The 23408-nt window shown below is 40.0% G+C and overlaps 1 protein-coding gene and 1 pseudogene across 2 annotated transcripts in view; both read left to right on the forward strand.

The window, feature by feature from the left end:
- Positions 1 to 22685, forward strand: part of GORASP2 (golgi reassembly stacking protein 2) — a 33468-nt gene extending 10783 nt beyond the window's left edge. For both annotated transcript variants that reach the window (XM_070358287.1, XM_070358279.1), the window contains exons 2-10: positions 3260 to 3340; positions 4820 to 5023; positions 5707 to 5793; positions 6670 to 6800; positions 11227 to 11359; positions 13027 to 13150; positions 16501 to 16587; positions 19688 to 19798; positions 21363 to 22685. In XM_070358287.1, the coding sequence (XP_070214388.1) occupies positions 3260 to 3340; positions 4820 to 5023; positions 5707 to 5793; positions 6670 to 6800; positions 11227 to 11359; positions 13027 to 13150; positions 16501 to 16587; positions 19688 to 19798; positions 21363 to 21709 (1305 nt within the window). In that variant the 3' untranslated portion in view covers positions 21710 to 22685. The remainder of the gene's footprint in view (positions 1 to 3259; positions 3341 to 4819; positions 5024 to 5706; positions 5794 to 6669; positions 6801 to 11226; positions 11360 to 13026; positions 13151 to 16500; positions 16588 to 19687; positions 19799 to 21362) is intronic.
- Positions 16594 to 19573, forward strand: LOC102276596 (small integral membrane protein 10-like protein 1; annotated as a pseudogene).
- Positions 22686 to 23408: the final 723 nt, after the last annotated feature.

Genomic DNA, 23408 nt, shown 5'->3' on the forward strand with positions numbered 1-23408 from the left:
CAAGAGGGTTTTTGTTCTAAAACTCTTTTATCTTTTCACTGTACATTTTTTCAAAGTCATGTAAAATCTTAATTATTAAACTTTCAGATTTAATTTATCCATCTTAAACTTGCATGATATTTGGCCCATGATATTTAGCCCATGGAGCCAGGTATATGTATTTTTTCTTTTCTTTTTTCTTTTGTAATTAAGATGGTTCAGGAAGCTGGCGATGAATCAACAGTCAAGAGATCTCTCACAGGGGACAAGGTAGTGGAGTGATAATCTAATGCTTGAGAGATTAGATGCCTGAAAGAGTCTCATCAGTGGATAATATTGCCAGAGAAACTTGCCTGTGTGGATGTTTAATTTGCGGTGTTGTAGAGTTTATTTTCCATGCTATAAAATGTAGGAAGTTCTGCTTTAAACAGGGTCAAAGAGAGCATTTTCTAGGGCTCCCTCTGCTGGCTTCCTAGCCATAGTTAAGTAAAATACCTCATTGCCAGAGTTGTACTGGTACTAACAATGTAAATAAATTTAGGAAAGATATTAATTTCAAGGTCCATTAGAAACAGATTGATGTTTGTCGTAGATGAAAATGAAAACTAGAGAAAGGATTATCTTGGTTTATTTATGTTAGAATCCAAATTTAGCTATTGAATCTTTTGAATTCTGGGGAAGAATAATCCTAATGGTATTGGAGACTTTCTGTTTCAAACAGATAGTGGTAAAACTTGATACTTAGAGGGTGGCATGATAAGAATCAGTGTGTGGGATCACCTTTCTAGGCTGATGACATTACAAAGGTATTGGTAAAGGTAAACTGTTGGCAGCCTCAGCGGAGAAGTCTGAAATTGATCAACGGACTATTTGGTTTCTTTAAAAAAAAAAAAAAGTGGTAATTTGGAAACACTCTGAATCAGAGAATTATTTGATTAGATGTGGACCCTGTTACATGAGAAATTCCTCTCTGAGGGGGCTTCTAGGGTCTACAGTAGCTATCTTCTTTTCACACCTCAGGCATTTCACACCTAAATGATAGGAACCTAACAGACAGGCATTTTACACCTAGAGGATCGTGACCTTTTGCCAGCTAGCTGTGACTCAACCTCTCGGTTCTTATAGCAGCTCTAGGCAGCCACCCTTTCCCTTTTTGAGTTGCCATTTAAGGAGAAATCTGTGTGCCATTTTGGGTTCTAGACATTTTGCTTGATAAAATATGGAATATAAAATAAGCCCCATTTAAGAAAAGGGTATAAAGAAAATTAGCAGGTATGTACTGATTATTAGAACCAACACCTTTAAATAATAAATCTTTTTGATATTTAACTTGTTTAATTTACAAAAATGGTTTTAGTCCCACATTTGCAGGAAATTTTACTTAAAGCAAGATCAGTTTTAGTAAGTTAAACATTGAGCCATTTTTATAACTATTCCTTACTATGACAAATGAAGAAAATCTAGTTTTTACTTCTTTGGAGGCAATAATAGTATAATTTGGCTTTAAATGAATAAAAGGTAGTATTAATTCAAAAATAATGAATGTATCATCAGTTCAAGATTAAGTCTCATTTGTGAAGTCTGGTATTAGAAGAACATATTCTGGGAACAACTTGGGTTCTGTTTTGAAAGTATTCATATGATTTGTTACTGTGAATAGCTGCCGATTTGTGTGTGGATGGATGTGAATCTTTTATTTGCATTAGCCTCAGAATTGATTATTAAAACTGGGCTATTACAGAGGATCAGCCTACAAATATCAATGCAAACTCTCTTCATGGGATAGTTTTGACAGTATTTAGTAACATCAAGCAGAATAAAAATTCTTAAAACACTTTGAAAATATTTTAGAGGAAATGCAAAATTGTTTCTATTAAGTTTTTGCTCTTTTGTCATATCACTGCCATTACTAGCTCCTGATATTTGTGTTATTGCGGATTTAGGAAGTTTAATAGTTTATTTTAATGCATTTCAAATTTGAGATGCTAAACATTTGAGTTGTTGAGAAGCTAGGTAAATCTTAATCTTCCAAGTAAAATCCTCTGTAAGTCTAGCTCCATTCTTTCTTTCCATCCTTCTTACTGGACTAATGGTTAATAAGATAAACTTTTGAATTTCATCCCTACCATTTCCCTACTTTGAGACCATGCTGCTGCTGCTGCTGCTGCTGCTAAGTCGCTTCAGTCATGTCCGACCCTGTGCGACCCCATAGACGGCAGCCCACCAGGCTCCCCTGTCCCTGGGATTCTCCAGGCAAGAACACTGGAGTGGGTTGCCATTTCCTTCTCCAATGCATGAAAGTGAAAAGGGAAAGTGAAGTCGCTTAGTCGTGTCCGACTCTTTGCGACCGCATGGACTGCAACCTACCAGGCTCCTCCGTCCATAGGCAAGTCCTAAAATGATTTCTTCACCTGTAAAATAAAAGAATTGCAAAAATCCATTGTTTTAACACTTTATTTGGGTCATGGAGACACCCTTTAAGAATCTGATGAAAGCCTGAAAACTGCTGATTCGCACAGAATGTTGCACATAGTTCATTTCTGTCCCCTCCCACCTTGTTGTCTCCAGCTAGCTTACAGTATACTCATTTTTCATTCTTCTTTTGGGTTTTTACTCATATTGTTCTTTCAGCTTTCAGGTGTTTTTTCTCATCCCCCTTATCCTTCCTTAGTTCTACCCTCCTTTTAAAGCACAATTCAAATGTCATTTTTTTCCCTAGGAAACTTCTTCACTCAGATTTAATCTCTCCCTTAGAACTTTGTGCGTGTGACTCTCAACCTGTTGGCTTTCGTATTAGTTATTAGAGGTCCTTGTGTCCTCTGTCTCCCCTTCTTCTTGCCTGTTACTCAGCAGATAAATGTTTTCCTAACAGTAGCTGTGTTCCTACATTAGTTTTGTAACCAAATGGTACCTTGCTAGTAGTAGTCATGCGATAAATAGAATAAATTAATTTGAATTTGCCACTTGGTTGTGATGATTAACTGTCTGCTATGTCGTGTGCTAAATGCTGGGAGCATTGTCTCCTCCCACCCCCTAAAAAGTGGAAAGTATGTGAAATAGAACCAGAGGGAAAACCTCATACATGAGATGAGTTTAAAGAATGAGTAGAATTTAGGGAGCTGCAGAGACATTATCTGGAAGATAAGAGAAATGAGAAAACTACTGAGTACCTATATTTTCTCTTAAATGAGATTAATCTGTTTTAACTGAAGTGATAGATATTAAACTTTAGCTTTTAATTCATAATTAAGCTTTGCATTTTTCATTTTTGTTTTCACAGGTACAAGAAAATTCCCCAGGACATAGAGCTGGACTGGAGCCATTCTTTGATTTTATTGTTTCTATTAATGGTTCAAGATTAGTAAGTTCAGCTTTTTGTAGTTTCACCTATGATATTTTGTCATCTTTTGAAAATAGAGTTTTTCAGATTATCTGAGATGGATATTTATTTATTCATTAGTTACAAACAGTACATAGAGTATGATATCAATAAAATAACCATGTGTTAGTAAAGGTGAGAATGTCAAATATATTGATAGAATACTACACCTCACACTCCAGTGATTAGTTTAGGGGGAGGAAGAAAGACACTGGAGACTTCTATTTATTTATTTTTTAAGCAGAAAGATGTGATTTTGTTGCTTTTTCAAAAATGTCAGACTTTTGTAGGTTATTGACAAATGATTTAGTAAAGACTCATTCTCAAATAACTTGCCAATTTTCTTGTCACTCAGTCCCCTCATATAGAAATAGTGTTATAAAACTAGACAGAGATGTGTTCCAAAAGTGCAGACTTAAAACCAGTTTTAAAAGTTGCTTTAGTTTACATGTAGGAAAGTCCAATAGGAAGGAAACTGTATTATAATTTCAGTAGATTCTTATGACAGTAGATTCTATTTGGTTGGTTTTTCACAACAGTCTAAGTTTTTGTTCATTACTTACTGACATCTCTTACACAATGGCCTTTATTCATTTACATAGTGAAATATTTAACATACTATTTCCTACCAGTTTGTACTAAGTGTATATGTGAGGAGTAAAGTCCAAAATTAAACTTTAACTCCAGCAATGTTTTAGATTTTAAAATCAGTCACTCCAACTCTGTTAGTAATATGTCTTCTTGTGGAGTATTTAGAGTTTTTTATCGTTGAAGCCCTGGATCATTTCAAATAATGCTGGGCTGCAAATTCCATAATTCTATTAGAAAAAAGTCAGAAGCTGTTGCTAATGTTACTGAGCACAAGTTTGTGGGCCTGACACACAGTGAGGCCAAACAACACCGAAATGTTAAGAGTGTACAGCAAAGAAAGGTTTATTCCAGGACCAAGCAAGGAAAACTGGTGGTTCCTGCTCAGAAAAACCCAGACTCCCTGAAGGGTTTCAGCAAAGCATTTTTGAAGTCAAGGTGAGGGAGGGGTATCCCAGGGTTGTGGTCAACTCATGCACAGTTCCCTGATTGGTTGGTGGTTGAAGGTCTGTGGCTACCTGCTTATAATCTTCAAGTCGTTGTTTCTTGCTTTTGGTGGTAGTTTTTAGCATCTGAAAAACTTAGGAAATATGCATGAGATCCTATAATCTGGGTACTTGAGAGAGGAGCTACAGCAGAGGATATGGAGGAAGGCCTGTCCAGAGGCCCTGTAGAGTCCTACTCGGTTACACTAACATAAGTTCCTAATTTCTTGACATTCTTTTACTTTGAGGAATATTTGAGTGTTAATGAAACCTCTACTTATTGAATATTTTATTTACATTAGTTATTATTTCTCCAATAGGGCCATTGTATGCTTAAGCTAATTAGCATTAGATTTTTATTTATTAAGAAAAATTTCTGTGTTTACAGAATAAAGACAATGATACTCTTAAAGATCTACTGAAAGCAAATGTTGAAAAACCTGTGAAGATGCTTATCTACAGTAGTAAAACACTGGAGCTGCGAGAGACCTCAGTTACACCAAGTAACATGTGGGGTGGCCAGGGCTTGTTGGGAGTCAGCATTCGTTTCTGCAGCTTTGATGGGGCAAATGAAAACGTTTGGCATGTGTTGGTATGTATCAACTGTGAGCTGTTAGCAGTTTAAGAAACAGTGTAGAAAGGTGTTTTAATAGTGGTTGTTTCCAATTTGGGAGACTGTAGGGCTATTATTATTAGGCTACTTTTAGTTTCTGAAAATCAAAATTGCTTTTAAAATATGTCTTAATAAAAAAGAAAAACAGCTTGAGAAAGAAAAGCAAATATAATGCCTAAAATTTTTTTCTAATGATTTATCCATTAGAAGAAGTTAAATTAAAGCAAATAGCTGCAGAAATATTTTAAATATTTATAAAAATATTGTTGGTTTTTTTTATGTTTGGGAGATTTAAATAGGTGTATCCTATAGCTTCTGATCTGACATTGTCTCTAATAAGACAAATACAGAGTTTAAATTACTCTAATGAAGGACTGAACTATACAGTTTGGAAGGTTATTTTATATACAGTAATTTAATGGGGAAGTTTCGCTAGTGGCTCAGCAATAAAGAACCCTCCTGCCAATGCTGGGGACATGGGTTCGGTCCCTGGGTCAGGGAGATCCCCTGGAAGAGGAAATGGCAACCCACTCCAGTATTCATGCCTAGCAAATCTCATGGACAAAGGAGCCTGTCCGGCTACAGTCCATGGGGTCATAAAAGAGTTGAACAAGACCTAGTGACTAAACAATAACAACAGTTTTTATTCCACTTCATCCTAGGAAGTGGAATCAAATTCTCCTGCAGCACTGGCTGGTCTTAGACCTCACAGTGATTATATCATTGGAGCAGATACAGTCATGAATGAGGTAATTAATTTGTTTATTAATACTAAAAATAATTTAACATTTTCTCATTAATGTATAAATTCAAGTATATTTGCATACTTTACATTCAGAGTTGAAATTTAGGTCTTTGCTAATCAAGATAGCTTATGCTCCAGGGTGTTAAACAGAAATATGGAAGATGTCTCTTGTACCTCAAGATTAAATTAAATCCTCATTTTGATTATTGATTTCATTTTCTCTTTTTCTAAGGTAGCAAAATTGGCTTAGCTCTATTAGTTGGATCCTTTTCCTTGTCTGTTAGCTAATGGAAATATGTATTACTCAATTACAAATGACAGGAAAAAAAGGTGCCCAGATAACCAGCTCTTAATAATAGGAAGAAAGCAGAATATGTTGAATTTGGGTGTGGAAAACTTTTACTCAATTACTGACTAGGTCTTACAGAACTGAACATGAGGCCTTGCATTGTATAGGTAGGCATTAATAATACTGATTTAAGAAATGCTTTTTATGCCTAGGGGCGGGGCCCAGGATCTGGTTTTTGTGTGTGTTTTGTTGTTGTTGTTCTTTTTTTTTTTTTTTTTACTCTTGGGTGCACAGTGGAATCCCCTGGGTCCCACCCCGAGGTTCTGTTCCGGGGTATGGCCTGGGCGTCAGCAGTTTTAAAATTCCCCAGATAATTCTAATTTGCCGACTTTGTGGAGTGTCCTCTGAGCCCACATTGCAGGGATGAACGTTTGAGTCTGTTGTTTGAGTTTGAGTTTGAGTTTGTTGTTGTTCTTTTAAGTGTGTGTGTGTTTGTTTTAAATATTAACTAGGTTTGATATCTACTATTTGAGACCTACTTATTCAAAAATTCAGGAACAAAAACATTTTTCTTCTGTAATGCTTTTGCAGTCTGAAGATCTGTTCAGCCTTATTGAAACACATGAAGCAAAACCATTGAAACTTTATGTGTATAATACAGACACTGATAACTGTCGAGAAGTGATTATTACACCAAATTCTGCATGGGGTGGAGAAGGCAGGTAAGGTCACTTTTTTTAGACTAAGTTACAACTGCTTAAATTTACCAGTCAGATATGTTGTAAGCATTGTTTTTAGTTTGAAATAAGTTACTGGTTTATAGTAAAACTTCTCGAGAAAAGGAAAGAGCCAACCTAGAATGTTGGATCCAATAATTCATTTTTTTAAAGCACAATTTAGTGAGCATGGTACACAAACTCTAGTCCTTTTTTTTTTTTTTTAACTCATAAGCACAGAATAGGAAAGACTAGAGATCTCTTCAAGAAAATTAGAGATGCCAAGGGGACATTTCATGCAAAGATGGGCTCCATAAAGGACAGAAATGGTATGGACCTAACAGAAGAAGAAGATATTAAGAAGAGGTGGCAATAATACACAGAAGAACTGTACAAAAAAGATCTCACAACCCATATAATCATGATGGTGTGATCACTCACCTAGAGCCAGACATATTAGAATGTGAAGTCAAGTGGGCCTTAGAAAGCATCACTATGAACAAAGCTAGTGGAGGTGATGGAATCCAGTTGAGCTATTTCAAATCCTGAAAGATGATGCTGTGAAAGTACTACATTCAGCATGTGAGCAAATTTGGAAAACTCAACAGTGGCCACAGGACTGGAAAAGGTCAGTGTTCACTCCAATCCCAAAGAAAGGCAATGCCAGAGAATGCTCAAACTACCGTACAGTTGCACTCATCTCACACACTAGTAAAGTAATGCTCAAAATTCTCCAAGCCAGGCTTCAGCAGTACATGAACCGTGAACTTCCAGATGCTCAAGCTGGTTTTAGAAAAGGCAGAGGAACCAGAGATCAAATTGCCAACATCCACTGGATCATGGAAAAAGCAACAGAATTCCAGAAAAAGATCTATTTCTGCTTTATTGACTATGCCAAAGCCTTTGACTGTGCGGATCACAATAAACTGTGGAAAATTCTGAAAGAGATGGGAATACCAGACCACCTGACCTGCCTCTTGAGAAACCTATATGCAGGTCAGGAAGCAACAGTTAGAACTGGACATGGAACAACAGACTGGCTCCAAATAGGAAAAGGAGTACGTCAAGGCTGTGTATTGTCACCCTGCTTATTTACCTTATATGCAGAGTACATCATGAGAAACACTGGGCTGGAAGAAGCACAAGCTGGAATCCAGATTGCCGGGAGAAATATCAATAACCTCAGATATGCAGATGACACCACCCTTATGGAAGAAAGTGACAAAGAACTAAAGAGCCTCTTGATGAAAGTGAAAGCGGAGAGTGAAAAAGTTGGCTTAAAGCTCAGCATTCAGAAAACGAAGATCATGGCATCTAATCCCATCATTTCATGGGAAATAGATGGGGAAACGGTGGAAACAGTGTCAGATTTTATTTTTTTGGGCTCCAAAATCACTGCAGATGGTGATTGCAGCCATGAAATTAAAAGATGCTTACTCCTTGAAAGGAAAGTTATGACCAACCTAGATAGCATCTTCAAAAGCAGAGACATTATTTTGCCAACAAAGGTCCATCTAGTCAAGGCTATGGTTTTCCCAGTGGACATGTATGGATGTGAGAGTTGGACTGTGAAGAAAGCTGAGCGCCGAAGAATTGATGCTTTTGAACTGTGTTGTTAGAGAAGACTCTTGAGAGTCCCTTGGACTGCAAGGAGATCCAACCAGTCCATCCTAAAGGAGATCAGTCCTGGGTGTTCTTTGGAAGGAATGATGCTAAAGCTGAAACTCCAGTACTTTGGCCACCTCATGTGAAGAGCTGACTCATTGGAAAAGACTGGGAGGGATTGGGGGCAGGAGGAGAAGGGGACGACAGAGGATGAGATGGCTGGATGGCATCACCGACTCGATGGACATGAGTTTAAGTAAACTCCAGGAGTTGGTGATGGACAGGGAGGCCTGGTGTGCTGCAATTCATGGGGTCGCAAAGAGTCGGACACGACTGAGCAACTGAACTGAACTGAAGCACAAACCAACTTTTTCATTTTGTTATTTTAGTAAAATAGTTTTCAGTTTTATTTTCCCAGGTCTCTCCTCAGCAGTGGGACAATACAGTGTAACTTTCTCTAGCTGCTGGGAAAATTTCTTAGCACTTGGAGGAAACTGTTGGCTTTCAGAAATGAACAGACCAATTTCCACTAAAATGTAGACAAAATTGAAACAGCAAAAAGCAGTTTAGAAGAGGGTCAAGCCAAACAGAAAAGCAAATTTTATAAAATCAGTTTTCTGGGACTTTTCTTCAAGTCAGTTTCCTAATTTCAAAAAGTCAAAGCACAGCATTCCTACTTAATATTATATCTGTAGGTCTTTTATTGTTTAAATTGTACAAATTTTTCATTATTTCGAAAGTTCTAAGAACCTTTTTAAATTTGAGGAGTTGTTGAGCATAAGCTAGATTTATAAGAAAGGCTAGGATTTGGCAACTTCTTCAGTGTTTTGTAAAAGTTGTAGTACTTGCCAGGTAAAGGATGACCTTAGTTGATGCAGACAGAGAAGGCCTCCATTTGCTCACAGTACCCTAACCCACAAACCTGAGATTCTCCAGCTGAATGTATTCCGCCACCAGAATGCTGACTTACTGCAATTTAAGAAAATGGAACAGAGAATCTGGCCTGTCTGGGGCCCATACTTGATCAAGTTACGGTGTTCCAATGTCCAGGTTTGTCAGAAAGGTGATCTTCTCAAGGTATTCCAAATTGATTTCATTCTAGAGGGACTGTATCATATAAACTAAATTTGCAAATAAACTTCTGTATTTATAAATGGTGGATTTTCAGTTTATGATAGAAAAATGCCTCCTCTCCAGTTAGAATTCTTAGATCCCATTACTACCTCCACCTTGCTTGGTGTGCATGAAATCGTGTCCTAAGCAAGAGATTGTAGATGAAGTTCAACAACAAAAAACATTACTAGTTTGTTTATTTTTAGTTATGCTGACTAAATACTGCTACATGCTTGTTCTTGGCACCCTTCTTTTCTAGACTAGCAGTTTCTCTTTTTCTGTGGAAGACATTTCTCCTTTTGACATGGTTTTGTGCCGTTGATCAGCTTTAGGACAGGCCCATATACACTTCCTTCCTCAGTCTGCCACCATTTGGTATATGTGTGTCTCTGGTTTTCATTCCTTCCTCAGAGGCTGACCATGTTGCATTCACTACAGCACAGAATTTTTCTTAGCTTCATTCTTCGGCTGTCTTTAAATTTTTGGAGGGCCTCCCTCTTGCCTCAAGTGCCTTCTCTACCACCACTTAGTTCTTTTGATTGATAAGTAAATTTTAAATGCATTTTAAATGTTTTTAAATGCATCTACCTCTGAAAGGCTTTTATTGATCGGTATATTTCATCTTTCTTTCTTCGAAATCAGTCTGAGATCCAGTTGAGTAAAAATTGCAGCTTGATGGTATAAGGGAGACAAAGTGAGGAAACAAGTAGTTTTGTAATGTGAAGCACTGTTATGGAATCAGATTCAGATAAGAAACTGCTTTCTCTCTCAGCTTTTGGTGGTGGTGGTAGTAGCCATGGAAATAATAGATGTCTTAATGGGATAGGCACAGAGGTATCTGTACATGTCCTACTCAGAACAAGTACTTGGGAAAGTATAAGCAACTGTGATGGAAACATAAGTTGAAACCTAGTTGTGAAAAGTCTTAAATAGGGCCTTAGAAAGGAAGAACTAATTGGCAGTTTCATCTGTATTCTAGTGAAGGGATATAGCCATTTGTTTTTTCTGTCACTCCTAAGGTTTGCGGTCCTGAGCAAGATGGGTAGATTGGCCTGGCTCTGGTCATGAGACACGCCTAATTTGGGGCAGGACAGGCGCTGATTGACGACGGTCCCACCAGCATTGCACAGTGACTGGGGAGGAGTTCTCCAAAGGGAAAAGGGAAGCAAGAATTGGGGGAATCAGTGGATTGGAAAGAAGCACTGTGATTGTATCTAGTTAGAAAAATGTCACTGGCAGCCTTAGGGTGCTGAATTAGAAGAAATCTGGATTCATTTGGATTGATGTGTGTTGGTTCTAAAGTAGACCTATGGGATGTGTGAATGTCATTAGCATGCACGAGTGTTTGGAGCTCTTGAATAGAAAGACTATGTCATTCATTCAGCAAATAATCAGTAAGTGTCTGCCATGTTCCAGGAACCGTTAAGACAGTAAACATAACAAGGTCTCTGCCCCTTTAACATTTTACTGGGGGAGACAGAAAATAAATATACAGTGTGCTGGATAGAGATAAATACTTGAAGGGAAATAAAGGAGAGTAAAGTTAGTTTCTGTGGTAGAGGGAAGCGTGCTTTTCATAAAGGGTGGTCAGATGAGACCTCTGATAAGAGATAGTATTTAAAAGAATGGAGATGTGTTTTTTTGTTTCAAAACCTTAAAGAAACATAAGCTGTGATTGATAACAATAACTTCAAAGAAAAAATTATTTTCTCAGCCTAGGATGTGGCATTGGATATGGTTATTTGCATCGTATACCTACACGCCCATTTGAAGAAGGAAAGAAAATTTCTCTTCCAGGACAGATGACCGGTACACCGATTACTCCTCTTAAAGATGGGTTTACAGAGGTAAGGTAACTTTACTGCCTGGTTATGTCATAACTTTCCACCGAGATGAGTTGATGTGTGTGGTGATAGCACTTACTGAAACTGGGCAGATGAGTTAAATACTGACGTGTAGGATTTGAAGTTCTTGTAGGATACCTAGATGGGTATCCTCTGATTCTAGATTTCAGGAAAGAGGGCAGGGCTAGAGATACAGATTTGGGAATCATCAACATAGAGAGGGTAATTTACCCAATGGACATTGATTCAAAAAAAAAAACAAACAACGGACTGGGCTTGGGTGGGTTAGAGGAACAAGGCTGGAATCCTGACTGTTCCTAGTATTTAAATGGACAGACAGAGACAGGAGATTTAGCAAAGGATGGTCAGGAGACGCCCAAAGGGAGAAAGCAGAGCGTCAGGAAAGCGGGCTCAGGCAGCTGTGTGAGGAACTGCGGAGAAGTCGGGTGAGGGGAGGAGTGAACAAACATGTCCTGGGCTGGGGCAGGGATGCAGATGCCGACCTGCTGGTGAGAGAGGGTGACTGCTGCGGGATACAGTGATGACAGGTGGTGCTTACGATTTCAAGAGACCTGATTGAGAACGCAAGGAGAGCTAGGGGGATGGGAGCAATTACATGATCAACGTAAGGCTATTTAAGGAGTACGAGAGGTATTTGTACAGGCTTAGGGGCTTTTAAAATGTTTCCTGTGCAGGCCTTACAGGACAGTTAACTCTTGCCTGCATGACTAAATAAAAACCAAACAATCAGAAAGAAGATGCTGTGGTTGTAAAGAAAGGGCTGCTGTCATTTTATGGTTTATGGTTGGGCCATCCCTAATTCTAGAGGAAGTGAAAAGGAGCCGTGGGAATGTGTAACCTCTCCTCACCCCACCCCTTGGCTCACGGCCAGAGCCAGTGTCGTTACATATTCAGACTCCTACCATCATACATGCCGCCCCAGTCAGTGCTCTCTGCCCCGTAAAGCTCCACAGGCAGTCAGGAAACCAGATGGTGAAATGGCAGCTGGGGAGAAGGACCGTAATACAGGTCGTGTTGAAAAGTGCTGGAGGACACTGGAGCTGGAGGAAGACGGAGGATTCAGGGGTGAAATCTGAAAATCACCCATCTACCCGTTTGTAGAGTCCATATAGATTCATTCATACCCCTACCCCATGCTCCCGAAGGTAGAGATCTAGTTCCCACATTCATTCATTGATGAGAAAAGATAAGGGGGACTCATGACGTTAGACATCATACGAAATTTCTGAGGAATCATTCATGGTATTAAGACTTCAGCTGACTTCTTCCATGAACAATGAAAATTTAAAATCTGGCTGAGAAATCAGAGAAGAAGAAAAAAGTGGTGTTTTAAGGGTTGAGTGTAATCATTTTGGCTAGGAAGGAGAAGAAAGAATCTCCTGGTGTTGAAGTGGCTAAAACAGTGTGTGTGACAGGCTAGATGCTATGTGTTAAGAGACCAGAAGTGACAGGATGGGGAGATGTCTACAGCGTGACATCCTCGGCGCCTTTCAAAATTACGAAGGAGTATCTGAAAGCCAAAGTGCCAGGTGAAAACTTTTGACGGTTTGTACATGATCAAAAAAGTATCAGTAGGACCAGTGAGAGCCAATATGTATATTTTAAGTAAACTTGAGTAATTTTCCTTTTTTCTTTCTATTTTTTGGAAGGTCCAGCTGTCCTCAGTTAATCCCCCGTCTTTGTCACCACCAGGAACTACAGAAATTGAACAGAGTCTGTCTGGACTTTCTATTAGTTCAACTCCACCAGCTGTCAGTAATGTTCTCAGTACAGGTATGCAGAAAATAAGATTTCTGTTTTCAGTCTGCTTTGTTTTACATGATATTCTTTTCTGCCTCAAGCTGTAGAATTTTAAAAATTAATTCCAGTGGGCTTTGAAAACTGTAACCATGCTGTGCATTGACAGGCCCTGTCTGAAAGCTGGTGGGTACTAAATTATCACATGCGTTTAAACCTCTTCTCAGCCAGTTTTAGACCTTGGACTTCTCCGTGTTCTACCTTTAAATTCTGTTTAATTGCTCTATTTACTCAGCAGACGATTGCATATCCCCTAACTAGTGTACCCTGGGGATACAAAAGTGAGCAGTTTACCATTCCCTTCCTAGGGGCTCAGTCTTGCTCAGGGGACATGTTCCTGTCTCTTCTTTTTCTGTACTCCTTGTTCTACCTGCTATACTCCATTTTTGCATGTTTTAGGTTTTTTTCAACAACTTTATTGAGATGTAATTCACATAGCATGTAGTTTACCCATTTCAAACTGTACAATTTAGTGGGGTTTTGAATATATTTGCAGAGTTTTGCAACCATCACCTTAGCTTAGAACATTTCACTGCCCCAAGGGAAATCCTGTACGCAGTCACTTGTTTCCCCCAGTCCCCCAAGGCCTAGGCACTTGCTAATCTACTTTCTCCTTCTAGTCTAAATAGTTCATAAAATTTGTGTGGTCGTCTGTGACCTTTCTCTGTGGCTTCTTTTACCTTGAATAGTGTTCTGTTTTCCAAGTTCATTGATGTCACAGCATATGTTAATGCTTTATCTTTTTATGTTTAAATAATGTTCCATTGCATGGGTATGCCACATTTTGTTGATGGACATTTGGGTGGTTTCTGCTTTTTGGCTATTATTGAATAATGCAGCTATGAACATTTGTGTACAAGTTTTTGCATAGACATATGTTTTCATTTTTCTTGATTATATACCCAGAAATTAGAATTGCTTGGTCACATGATACAGTTCTTAACTTGGTACGTTGACATAGTTTATTTTTCCCTTTCCTTTTTTTAAATATCTTCATCATACCAAGAGTATATTGTATACTCAATCAGTGTTGAATAAGTGGATAAAACACTGCCATGGTTTCATTTTATTTTATAGTATCCGTTTATTCTTGAGCTCTTTTGTTTAATATTTGTCTCCAGATCTGCTCATATTCCACTCTGTTCTGAAATGGACGTAAAACCACCCATCAAGATGCAGTTAAGGTCAACAATGGTCCCTAGAGCTTGTCCCCTCAGTTGAAATCCCAAATCTTTTCAGAGTCTTTGTTTTCCAAGATAAGTTTGGAATTTTTATTTTTTATAAAAAATTAAAAAGTTGAAACATACTCAAAAATAGATGAATGTTAATAAATACAGATATTCATTTGTTTAAAGAGAAGTACAACAGACCCCCACCACCCACCTTCACCAATTATCAGTATGATGACATTCATCCCTACCCCCTACTCTTTGCTGAATTTTTTCCCAGCTTTATCAAGGTATAATTTGTGTACTATAAAATTTACTTACTGAAAGTATAGAACTCAATGATTTTTAGTAAATTTATGGAGTTGTGCAGGTATCACCACAGTCTAGTTTTAGAATATTTCCTAAATGAAATTAAATATTAATGTCATCAGTATCATGTCATAGATATATCTGGAAGAGATTTTAAAGTTTATTTCATCAAGTAATGTTTGAGTCCTTTTTGTGAGATTGAGTTTTTTCACTTATATCCCATCAGATATAAGAAATGGTCCTTTAGTTTATTCTTGAATAGACTTCCCAAGGCGGCAACCAAGTCTGTGTCTGATGGCTCTCACCTGGCTTTACAGTGAGGTTCCAGTGCGCATGAGAGCGCTTCTGGCTTCAGGAGATAGCTGATGTGTCTTCAAGTTGCAGTTTCTATTTTAAATCTGCCCTCATACATGACAGTTACACTTGTGTTGTCTTATAAGCACATGTACTGAGATTCCTGGTCTTATTACATTGTAGAGAAATGGGTTATTGAATAGTAAAAGAGGTATCAATAAATCAGAAATTCCTAAAGGAGATTGAAAGAAATCAGCATTTTCACTTTGAGTAAGTAAATTTAGCATTGTGACATGAGAAACCACTTTTTGTTAGGTATTTATTTTTCAATCTTTGCTTTGATTATATTGCTGAAAAGTAGCCCAAACAGTAACTGTAGAAACATAAAAGTATGTGTTTTTTAAAAAAAACTTCACTGTGGATTTGAAAAATTTGGATTTTCAGAAAATGAATATATCATTTTGAAATGGCATTAATCGATATGACCTCCTCACACTTCCTGTCTCCCTTTCTTTTTCTGCACTTCATCAGAATGTAAATTTACTGGGGGTAGTGATTTTTTTATTTTCTTTATTCTGTAAGTTCCTTGGTGCCTAGAACAATGTCTTGACATATAACAGGTGCCCACCCTGCCCCCAAACTTGAAAGACTTAAACATACCAACCAACCATCCAACACCTTTGAGAATCAAATAAAACAAAGAACTCCCTTCGGATTTTTCATGCCTCCAGTTTCCGCAGAAAAGTAAATATGTGACTAACTAAATTTATAAAACTGTCTGAAAATAGTTGCTTCATACTTTTAGGCACAGTTCATTCTGGCTTTAAGCAGATCTCTGTAAGACAAAATCAAAATCCATGTGCAGTATTACTGTTGTTTGGATATCAGTGAAACTTCGCACTTGAGTAGCTGGTAAGCGTTAATAGATAGCCTTTATTAGGTGGTATCCTAAGAGGTACTTGAATATAAAGAACATAAACTCCTCAAGCTAACATCAGTAGAAATGGAAATGTACTAGGCTTCAAAGGCATGTCACAGAACCAAGGCCAGAAGGAAACGGAGGTTCAGGAAGGTCATTCTCCCCATCTCTGGAGCTCCACATGCTCTTGTCTCTTTCAGGCTATCTACATCATTCTCTCTCACAGACCAGCATTCACTGTTTCATGGGGCATATAGGGTTACATGACCTTTTAGGTCAGGAGCCCAGTAAAGATTGACTGGAATCTTTGTATCTCATTTCCAAAATTCCAAAAGTTTTCCAATCCAGCCCTTCTCAGGGGTGAAACTCATACCTGGTGTTACTTAGCTGGGGTGGGCTCTGTAAAGAGCCCCCCGCCCCCTTGGCCCATGCTCTACTAACAGCCCTTGCAAAGAGCAGAGGGCAGAACAGGTGGATGAGCTGTGGAGTGACACAGCTAGAGACCAGCTGACTAAATGAAGTCTCACTGAGGGAAGACCTGACCGTGGTGGGAGGGAAGGGACTGAAGACTGTCCACGATGGTCTGCTCGTTCTTTATCAACTGAAATGTTTCAAAGGCTGTGCTTTTATTTTAGGTGTACCAACGGTACCATTATTGCCACCACAAGTAAACCAGTCCCTCACATCTATGCCGCCAATGAACCCAACTACTACATTACCAGGTAAGCCGCAGGAGACATACATGTAACATAATAATAGCTTTACTGGTATTTTACATCTTAGAAACAATGAAAAAAATTTATCCCTATGTGGTGACTTTTTACTTGTTTCATTCTCATTTTATCTCTACTGTAAGTTCATGATAAGTGAGAGCAATTGGCAATGAGCTGCAGTCACCAGCTAGTCAGCTGCTGAGCCCTGGGCTCCTTAAACCTAGCCCACCATCCTCTTTGCGTCCAAGCAGCCTGAGGCCAGAATAAGGAGTGTGTAGATGTTCCATTCATCAGCACTTCCTTACTTAGGGCATTCTGGTCAGTGCTTAATGAATAGGACATTGTATCTTAGAGACGAGCACTCCTTGCTTGGGTCCTCAGTAACTCTAATGTTAGGTGAGATTTTTGTTTATTTCGCTTATTGTTCCCAGTGAAGACCAAGTCCTTTTATCTCTCAGGTAGGGATCAGATATTATTTCAGTAATCAAGTATAGTTGGCTTCTGATAGCCTTTAATTGTATGGCTAAAGATGCTGTTACACAGACATACTAAGCCATTAACCAAATGTGAACACACACAAAATGATAAAGCAAGTGTGATAAAATGTTAATATTTGAGAAATTTGAGTGACAAACATACATAGGGATTCTCTATTAGCAACTGTGAGTCCGAAATTAAAAAGGGAAAAGGGGTCTGCGTGAGGCGGGAGTGCTAGCCCGGAGGCCGCTAAGCCCCCGGCCCCTCCAGGTCATCGCCATCAGTTGGGGGTCCGCGGGGTCTGCGGTCACCCTCAGTTCCAGGCACCGCACCGGGCTAGCGGCAACATCGCGTCCATGGCCACCACAGCGGCTCCGTCATCTTTGGCCCTCAGGGCCTCGAGCCCGGCCGTGACCCCCAGCTCGTACGGGGTCTTCTGCAAGGGGCTTTCCCGCACCCTGCTCGCCTTCTTCCGAGCTGGCCTGGCAGCTGCGCATGAACTTCCCGTATTTCTACATTGCGGGCTCCGTCGTTCTCAACATCCGCTTGCAGGTACATTTTTAGAGCCCTGGGGATGCCGCCCGCGTTCCGGGCCTGCATTATGGCCGACTCCCAGGAGGCGCCGCGGCACCATGGAGCTTGGGGCGAGCAGTCCCGCTCTCTCGCGAGAGTGCTTGGTCTCCCTCCACCGCTGCGCTCTGGCCTCTCCGCCGTCTGCTCTCCTCCGATCCCCTGAACTGGCACCGAGACCTCCTGAGTGTAGGAAGAGGAAATACACGATTCCGGGAACCGAGAACTTCAGTGAAGACCCACTACAATATTTAAGAAGCTGTGCATCCTTAAAAACGGGACGAACAGGATGTATTATAACAAGGGAAGGCTGTCAAAACTTTCAGGACAGAAATGTACAAGCTCATGGTCCGTGTTCATAAATAGTAAATTTCGGGAAGATGAGACTGGATTATAAACAGGATCAGTCAGAAGCTGAAGATCTTAAGGATATGCAGTGGAAGGCAAACATCTCTTCATTCCACAACAGAAAACTATGACGATCAGAAACTTTAAGTGAAAAAAAAAAAAACAACGTTGTAAGAGGAACACATCCTTCAGATAACCAAACAATGTAAAATACTGCAGGGTTTTGACCGAGGGTTGGAGTGTAAGAAGGTGGACTCAATTTCAGTGTCGCTCTAATTCGCATTGTGGTTCAGAATCTTGGAGCCAAAAAAAAAAGAAATCAATCATAGCACAAAGCTTGGTGGTTTATTGAATAACATTTAAATAATCATAATGGAAATGCTGTTTATGGTTTTCATCTTTTTAAGAGAATGCTTAATTACGGTTACAGAGTTGAGTGTCAATATTATCAGCCTTGATGGCATAAAAGTGCAATTTACAAGGTAGGATGGCAGGGCGGGTGCCTGGAAAAGTAATGGTGTCTTTTAAAGTGGGAAGTCGACAGGTAGAGTCTGTTGTCGATGGGGGAAGAGGTCATTTTATTTTACTTAAAGAGTGATGATAAAGTTCTAAAATATAACCATATAACAGAGAAGAAGGGAGAACAGCATGAGGTCAACAAGAAATGCCTAAAGATGATAGTTCAGGTGGAATGTCTTAGAAAGGAAAATGGATACATTGTCATGTATTTATAAATATAGGGTCAAGAGGTTTTTAGGTGTTAGAGAGTCTGGAGACGAATTAGTGGTCTGCATATTTTTTTTCTAATTAAGGAAGCAAAATTGAGGCAATTATGAGCCTCAGGAAAAAGAAAAGTTTTCAGAAGTTACACTGCATTAAGTCAACTGTGAATAATGTTAGTCATCATATAAAGTCAGTCATATTTATGTAAACACTGAATACAAATAATAACAAATTATTAGGTAACCCTAGCAGAATTGGAAAGGAGTATATATGTAATGGAGAATACATCAAGATCTGATACAGAAATGTCGGTTTAAAAAAAAAGCAGTATAACTTGTCACTTAGAAAGAAGTACAGTAACAAATAGCTGAAGAGTTAAAATTGGTAGTCTCTGGTGAAGGAAAATCAGGGATGGGCAGAGAAAAAGTGGAGAATTGCTGTGTTTTACTACTGGTCTAACAGTAACAGTGTTTTTTTCTTAGCCCTGTGTGTATGTGTATATCAGACACACCTCTGTTAAAATACAAACTAATTTTGTGGTCCAGATGAGCCCAACAGTCTGCCTAAATCCCTGTTTTCTCAAACCTATTAAATGAGAATAAACATACCCAATGGATAAAAAAAAATAAAAAGGGAAAAGGAAAAAAAAAAGGCTGAGAGAGTGTAAACCTCAACCATCAAAGAAAATCAGTCCCATATTTGCTGAGATAAATCAGCTTCTTCTCTAAGACACTTGGGCCGGCATCATTCTTGCCCTTGGGTTCAGAGGTTTGTTTTAACCCTTACTCGCTTAGCCATGTAATCACTTAGGTACAGAAAGATGCTTCACTGGGGAGAGGTTTTTGTTATTGTTGTTACTGTAGTTATGGTACAAAACTGCCACAGGGTAAGTGGACTTCTGGTATTTTCACTTCGAAGTGGGTGGTATTTTTTTCAATATGCAAGGGTTTATCGTTGGCACTTTATCTTTTGTTCTCTGCCTTCTCTTCAGGTCTGATGCCTTTACCAGCCGGTCTCCCGAGCCTGCCTGTCCTCCCCAATCTCAACCTACCCACCCCGCCTGTCGTGCCAGGCGTCAGCTTACCAGAACTCGTGAACCCGGGTATGTTGCCCATCTTGCCATAGGACTCTGTCTAATAAAAAGTTTTATCCAGGAAAGGCAGTCCTCTATTTCAGTCTTTTTCTTGCAAGGGCAGATTCTTTAACAAACTTCAGCTGCTTCAGATATAAATTAATCTTTTTTATTTAAAAGGGTTGAAAAAGAAGAGGAGAAATGTCTTTGTGATGCTCCTCTGCCTGGCTGCCTGTCCCTCCCTTCCTCTCCCTCCTGCCCCTGACAGCTCAGGCTCTGTAAAGGCCAGTTGTAGAAATAAAGAGCAGCGGTATGGCCTCGCTGAGCTGAGTGGGATGGGAGGTGTGCAGTTCGCCCGGTGGCAGTGAATGAACTCCCTGTGATTCTCCCTGTATTTTGGGCAGCTGCCATCCAGGGACTGGTGGTTCCTGTGTTTTGCGTGGCTCAGGCTGGCTGGGCTTGCTGCGCTTGCTACTTGATAAATATTCTTCATTTTTTAAATTGAAGGATAATTGCTTTATAGAAATATTCATTATTAATGTTTTTATAATAAAAACTGCAAAGTTTTAGCTACAAGTAGTTAAGTTCACAGATATTCAAAGTAGTTACAGTCAGATTTTATGCACTGATGAAACTGAAGCGGCAGAGTGTCCCCACGAGTCTGCTTTTCTGGTTAATGATTACCCAGAGTAGTTTTAGCTTTGAGATGGCCACACATCAGGGTTGACTTTTCATTGCTGTTCTCAAGAATTGGGCCCATCAGTGATGTCAGTGAATGATCTTATTACATCATGGTATACATTGTCATGTTTCTGTTTAGATCATAACAGCCCCTGTTGTAACACTTATCATCTGTATTTATTCATTACTTGTCCTCATTAACCTGTTTTTTGCTTTTTGGCACAATGGGTTAAAAAACAAATGAAGTCAGTAAATTCAGGCTAATGTTACTGTCTTAGCATTCCCTTTGTCTTTTTGGGGGGGTAGCCCTGTATTCTTAGACTTTCGGCTTTGCCCTTTCCCCAGGTTGACAGACTGGGCCACAGGTTGCCCAAAACCTGTTTTACAACCTGCCTTCCTTTTGTTTCTTGAAGATATAATAGTCTCCCTTCATTCTGCATTTTAAAATTCTTAACTCTACCAAGTATACTATAAATAGTTATCAATCAGAGGGCTTGAAAAAAGGCCGAGTACTTCAGGCTTCAGGCCTGGCCCCGGTGTCTCCTGTTCCTCTTGTCTGTCCAGAGTGCAGCTGAGAGTCAACCTACAGTTTGCTTGAAGAGCAGAGTTCTGCTCAGCACTCCGTGTGTTGCCTTGCAGGCAGATGGGTTCCTGTCCATCCTGGCTGGGAGAATCATTTCTTCCCTGAGCTGGGCTGAGTCACATGAAGGAACCTTTCCTCTGGCCAGCTGGTCCTGTGGTGAATATTTAACTCTGTCCGAGCCTCCAGCCAAGGATAATCAGAGGTGGTGATTTGTGTTGTTGCTCCTCAGCTTCCATTTCCTTAGTGAAAGGCAAATGCAGATGATTGTGTGACTGTGGCTGTTGCCCTTCTGTGCCGGGAGGATGTGTGATCTCTGCCTTTTTGTCCTAGGTTTGCCACCTCTTCCTTCCCTGCCTCCCCGAAATTTACCAGGCCTTGCACCTCTCCCCATGCCGTCCGAGTTCCTCCCGTCATTCCCTCTGGTTCCAGAGGTCTCTCCCGCAGCAGGCTCCGCAGACCTGCTGTCCTCTGTCCCACCTGCCAGCAGCCCACCCTCCGACCCCGTCCCGACCACTGCACGGGCAGACACCGCCTCCGCACTCACTGTGGACGTGACACCCCCCCCTCCCAAGGCCCCGGCCACGGTGGAGGACAGAGTCAGCGACTCCGCCACAGCCAGCGAGAAGCCCATCTCAGCGGTTACGGTTACAGATGCATCTGCTTCTGAGTCACCTTAGCTTTGGACCGGTCTTCAGAATTGGCGTGGTGTGCTTGTTTCACCACAGGAGCGTGTCTGGAAATGCAAACTCTCTTTAATTTCTTACTAGTTTGTACCGTTTCTGTAGGCATCCTGTAAATAATTCTAAGGGAAAACTCAGCAAGAGGATGTGGGCTTGTATTCTGCCAAGTGGGAGTGCGGCTCACAGGCCGGGGAGGGAAACGTCAGGAAGTGCTTGTATTTTAAAACAACCAAAAAGAATTGTAAGGGTGGCTTGCTGCCAGGTTTCCACTGCCATTCTTGGGGGTGTAGCTCTTTGGGAAAGGTGGTGACAGGGTGTTCTCTAGGCTCCCTGTCTTCCTGCTGCTCCTTCTGTAAGGAAATGTAATATTTTATGCCTAATACCCACTCGCAACATTTCTTGTATTTTGTAAATCATTTGCAAGAATGCAGACCACCTCACTAAGCCGTGAAACGAAAAGATATTTTACTTTTGGTCTCTGTGAGTCACATCTCTATTAAGGTTTACACGAAAATTCCAACAGAAGATGTTAATTAAAGTTAACACAATGTGCACTATTAATTGAACATCTTTTTATTCAGCCTATACACAGATCTTTGTTTTGAGCTCTCAGAAGTACTCAGACAACATTTTATAACTGCTGCTGTTGCTTTATACATCCACTAAAAAATGGCATTTAAAAAGAAATAAAGGAGATGTTACACAGTTTTAAACCAGAAGGTGGCACTTTGTAGCTGCTTACAATATTACAGCTGTACTGGGAAGCATAGACACAGCAATAAATTACAGTACTTTTGCTTTTCTTCTTGTGGTACATTTAAATTACAACTCCTGATTGCCATGGCGCAGTCATTAATCTCCAGTGCATCACAATGCATTCATGTAATTCCATGTCTGACCTTTGCTTTCTCCTAAATTTTCTAAGAGATGGTTAAGTTATGTGGCATTGATTTATTGAATGAAATTAAATGCATATTATGTCTCTGCTTCTTAAATAAGATGAAAGCGATTCGTCAGTTATTGACCTGGCACTGGCATGAATGTTGCCAAGGAGCAGCGAGTAGAACAGGGCTGCTAAAACCCACCTGGAAACTAGAGTTATCAGTGACCACCAGTTTTTAGGATAGATCCATCTCCAGGGCCAGGTTTATATTTCCAGTAAATGACAAAAGAAGGCTCCAGCTCAGGTAAAGTTGAGCAAGTTGTTATTTTTAAAAGATATTCCTGTGTTTTAAAAATGTTAAGGAGCTACCTTAATGGGAAGCAAGTAAGTAATTTTTGAGCTTTAAAGACAAATTTTTTAACTGTAGTTTTTCCAGAGCAGCGATTCTGAACTCTTGTGAGGTCATCTGAGGATGGCAGCAGCCCTGGACCATCTTCCCAGGACAGGGTCTCTAAGCACAGGAAGCACACTGAGCTTTGGGGAGAGGGGGACTCTCAGTGTTCACCTGGAAGATGGGCACAGACTTGGCCCAGACAGGCTCATCGGGCCTTCCTGAGATGGAAAACACTTATTTTAGATATTCTCTTCTTCCTTCAGCTGTGGGTGTTTTTTTTACACCGCGTATTCTATTTCAGGGGCCAGAAACACAGATGTGAAAGAGAGTCGCTACCATGAGACCACTCACCGTGACCTTTTAGAGGGGATGGTGTCTCGGTCAGTCCTCTGGGCACTTGAGATGAGCCCTCAGTGAGG

Source organism: Bos mutus, chromosome 2 (genome assembly GCF_027580195.1).
Source record: "Bos mutus isolate GX-2022 chromosome 2, NWIPB_WYAK_1.1, whole genome shotgun sequence".
NCBI lineage: Eukaryota > Metazoa > Chordata > Mammalia > Artiodactyla > Bovidae > Bos > Bos mutus.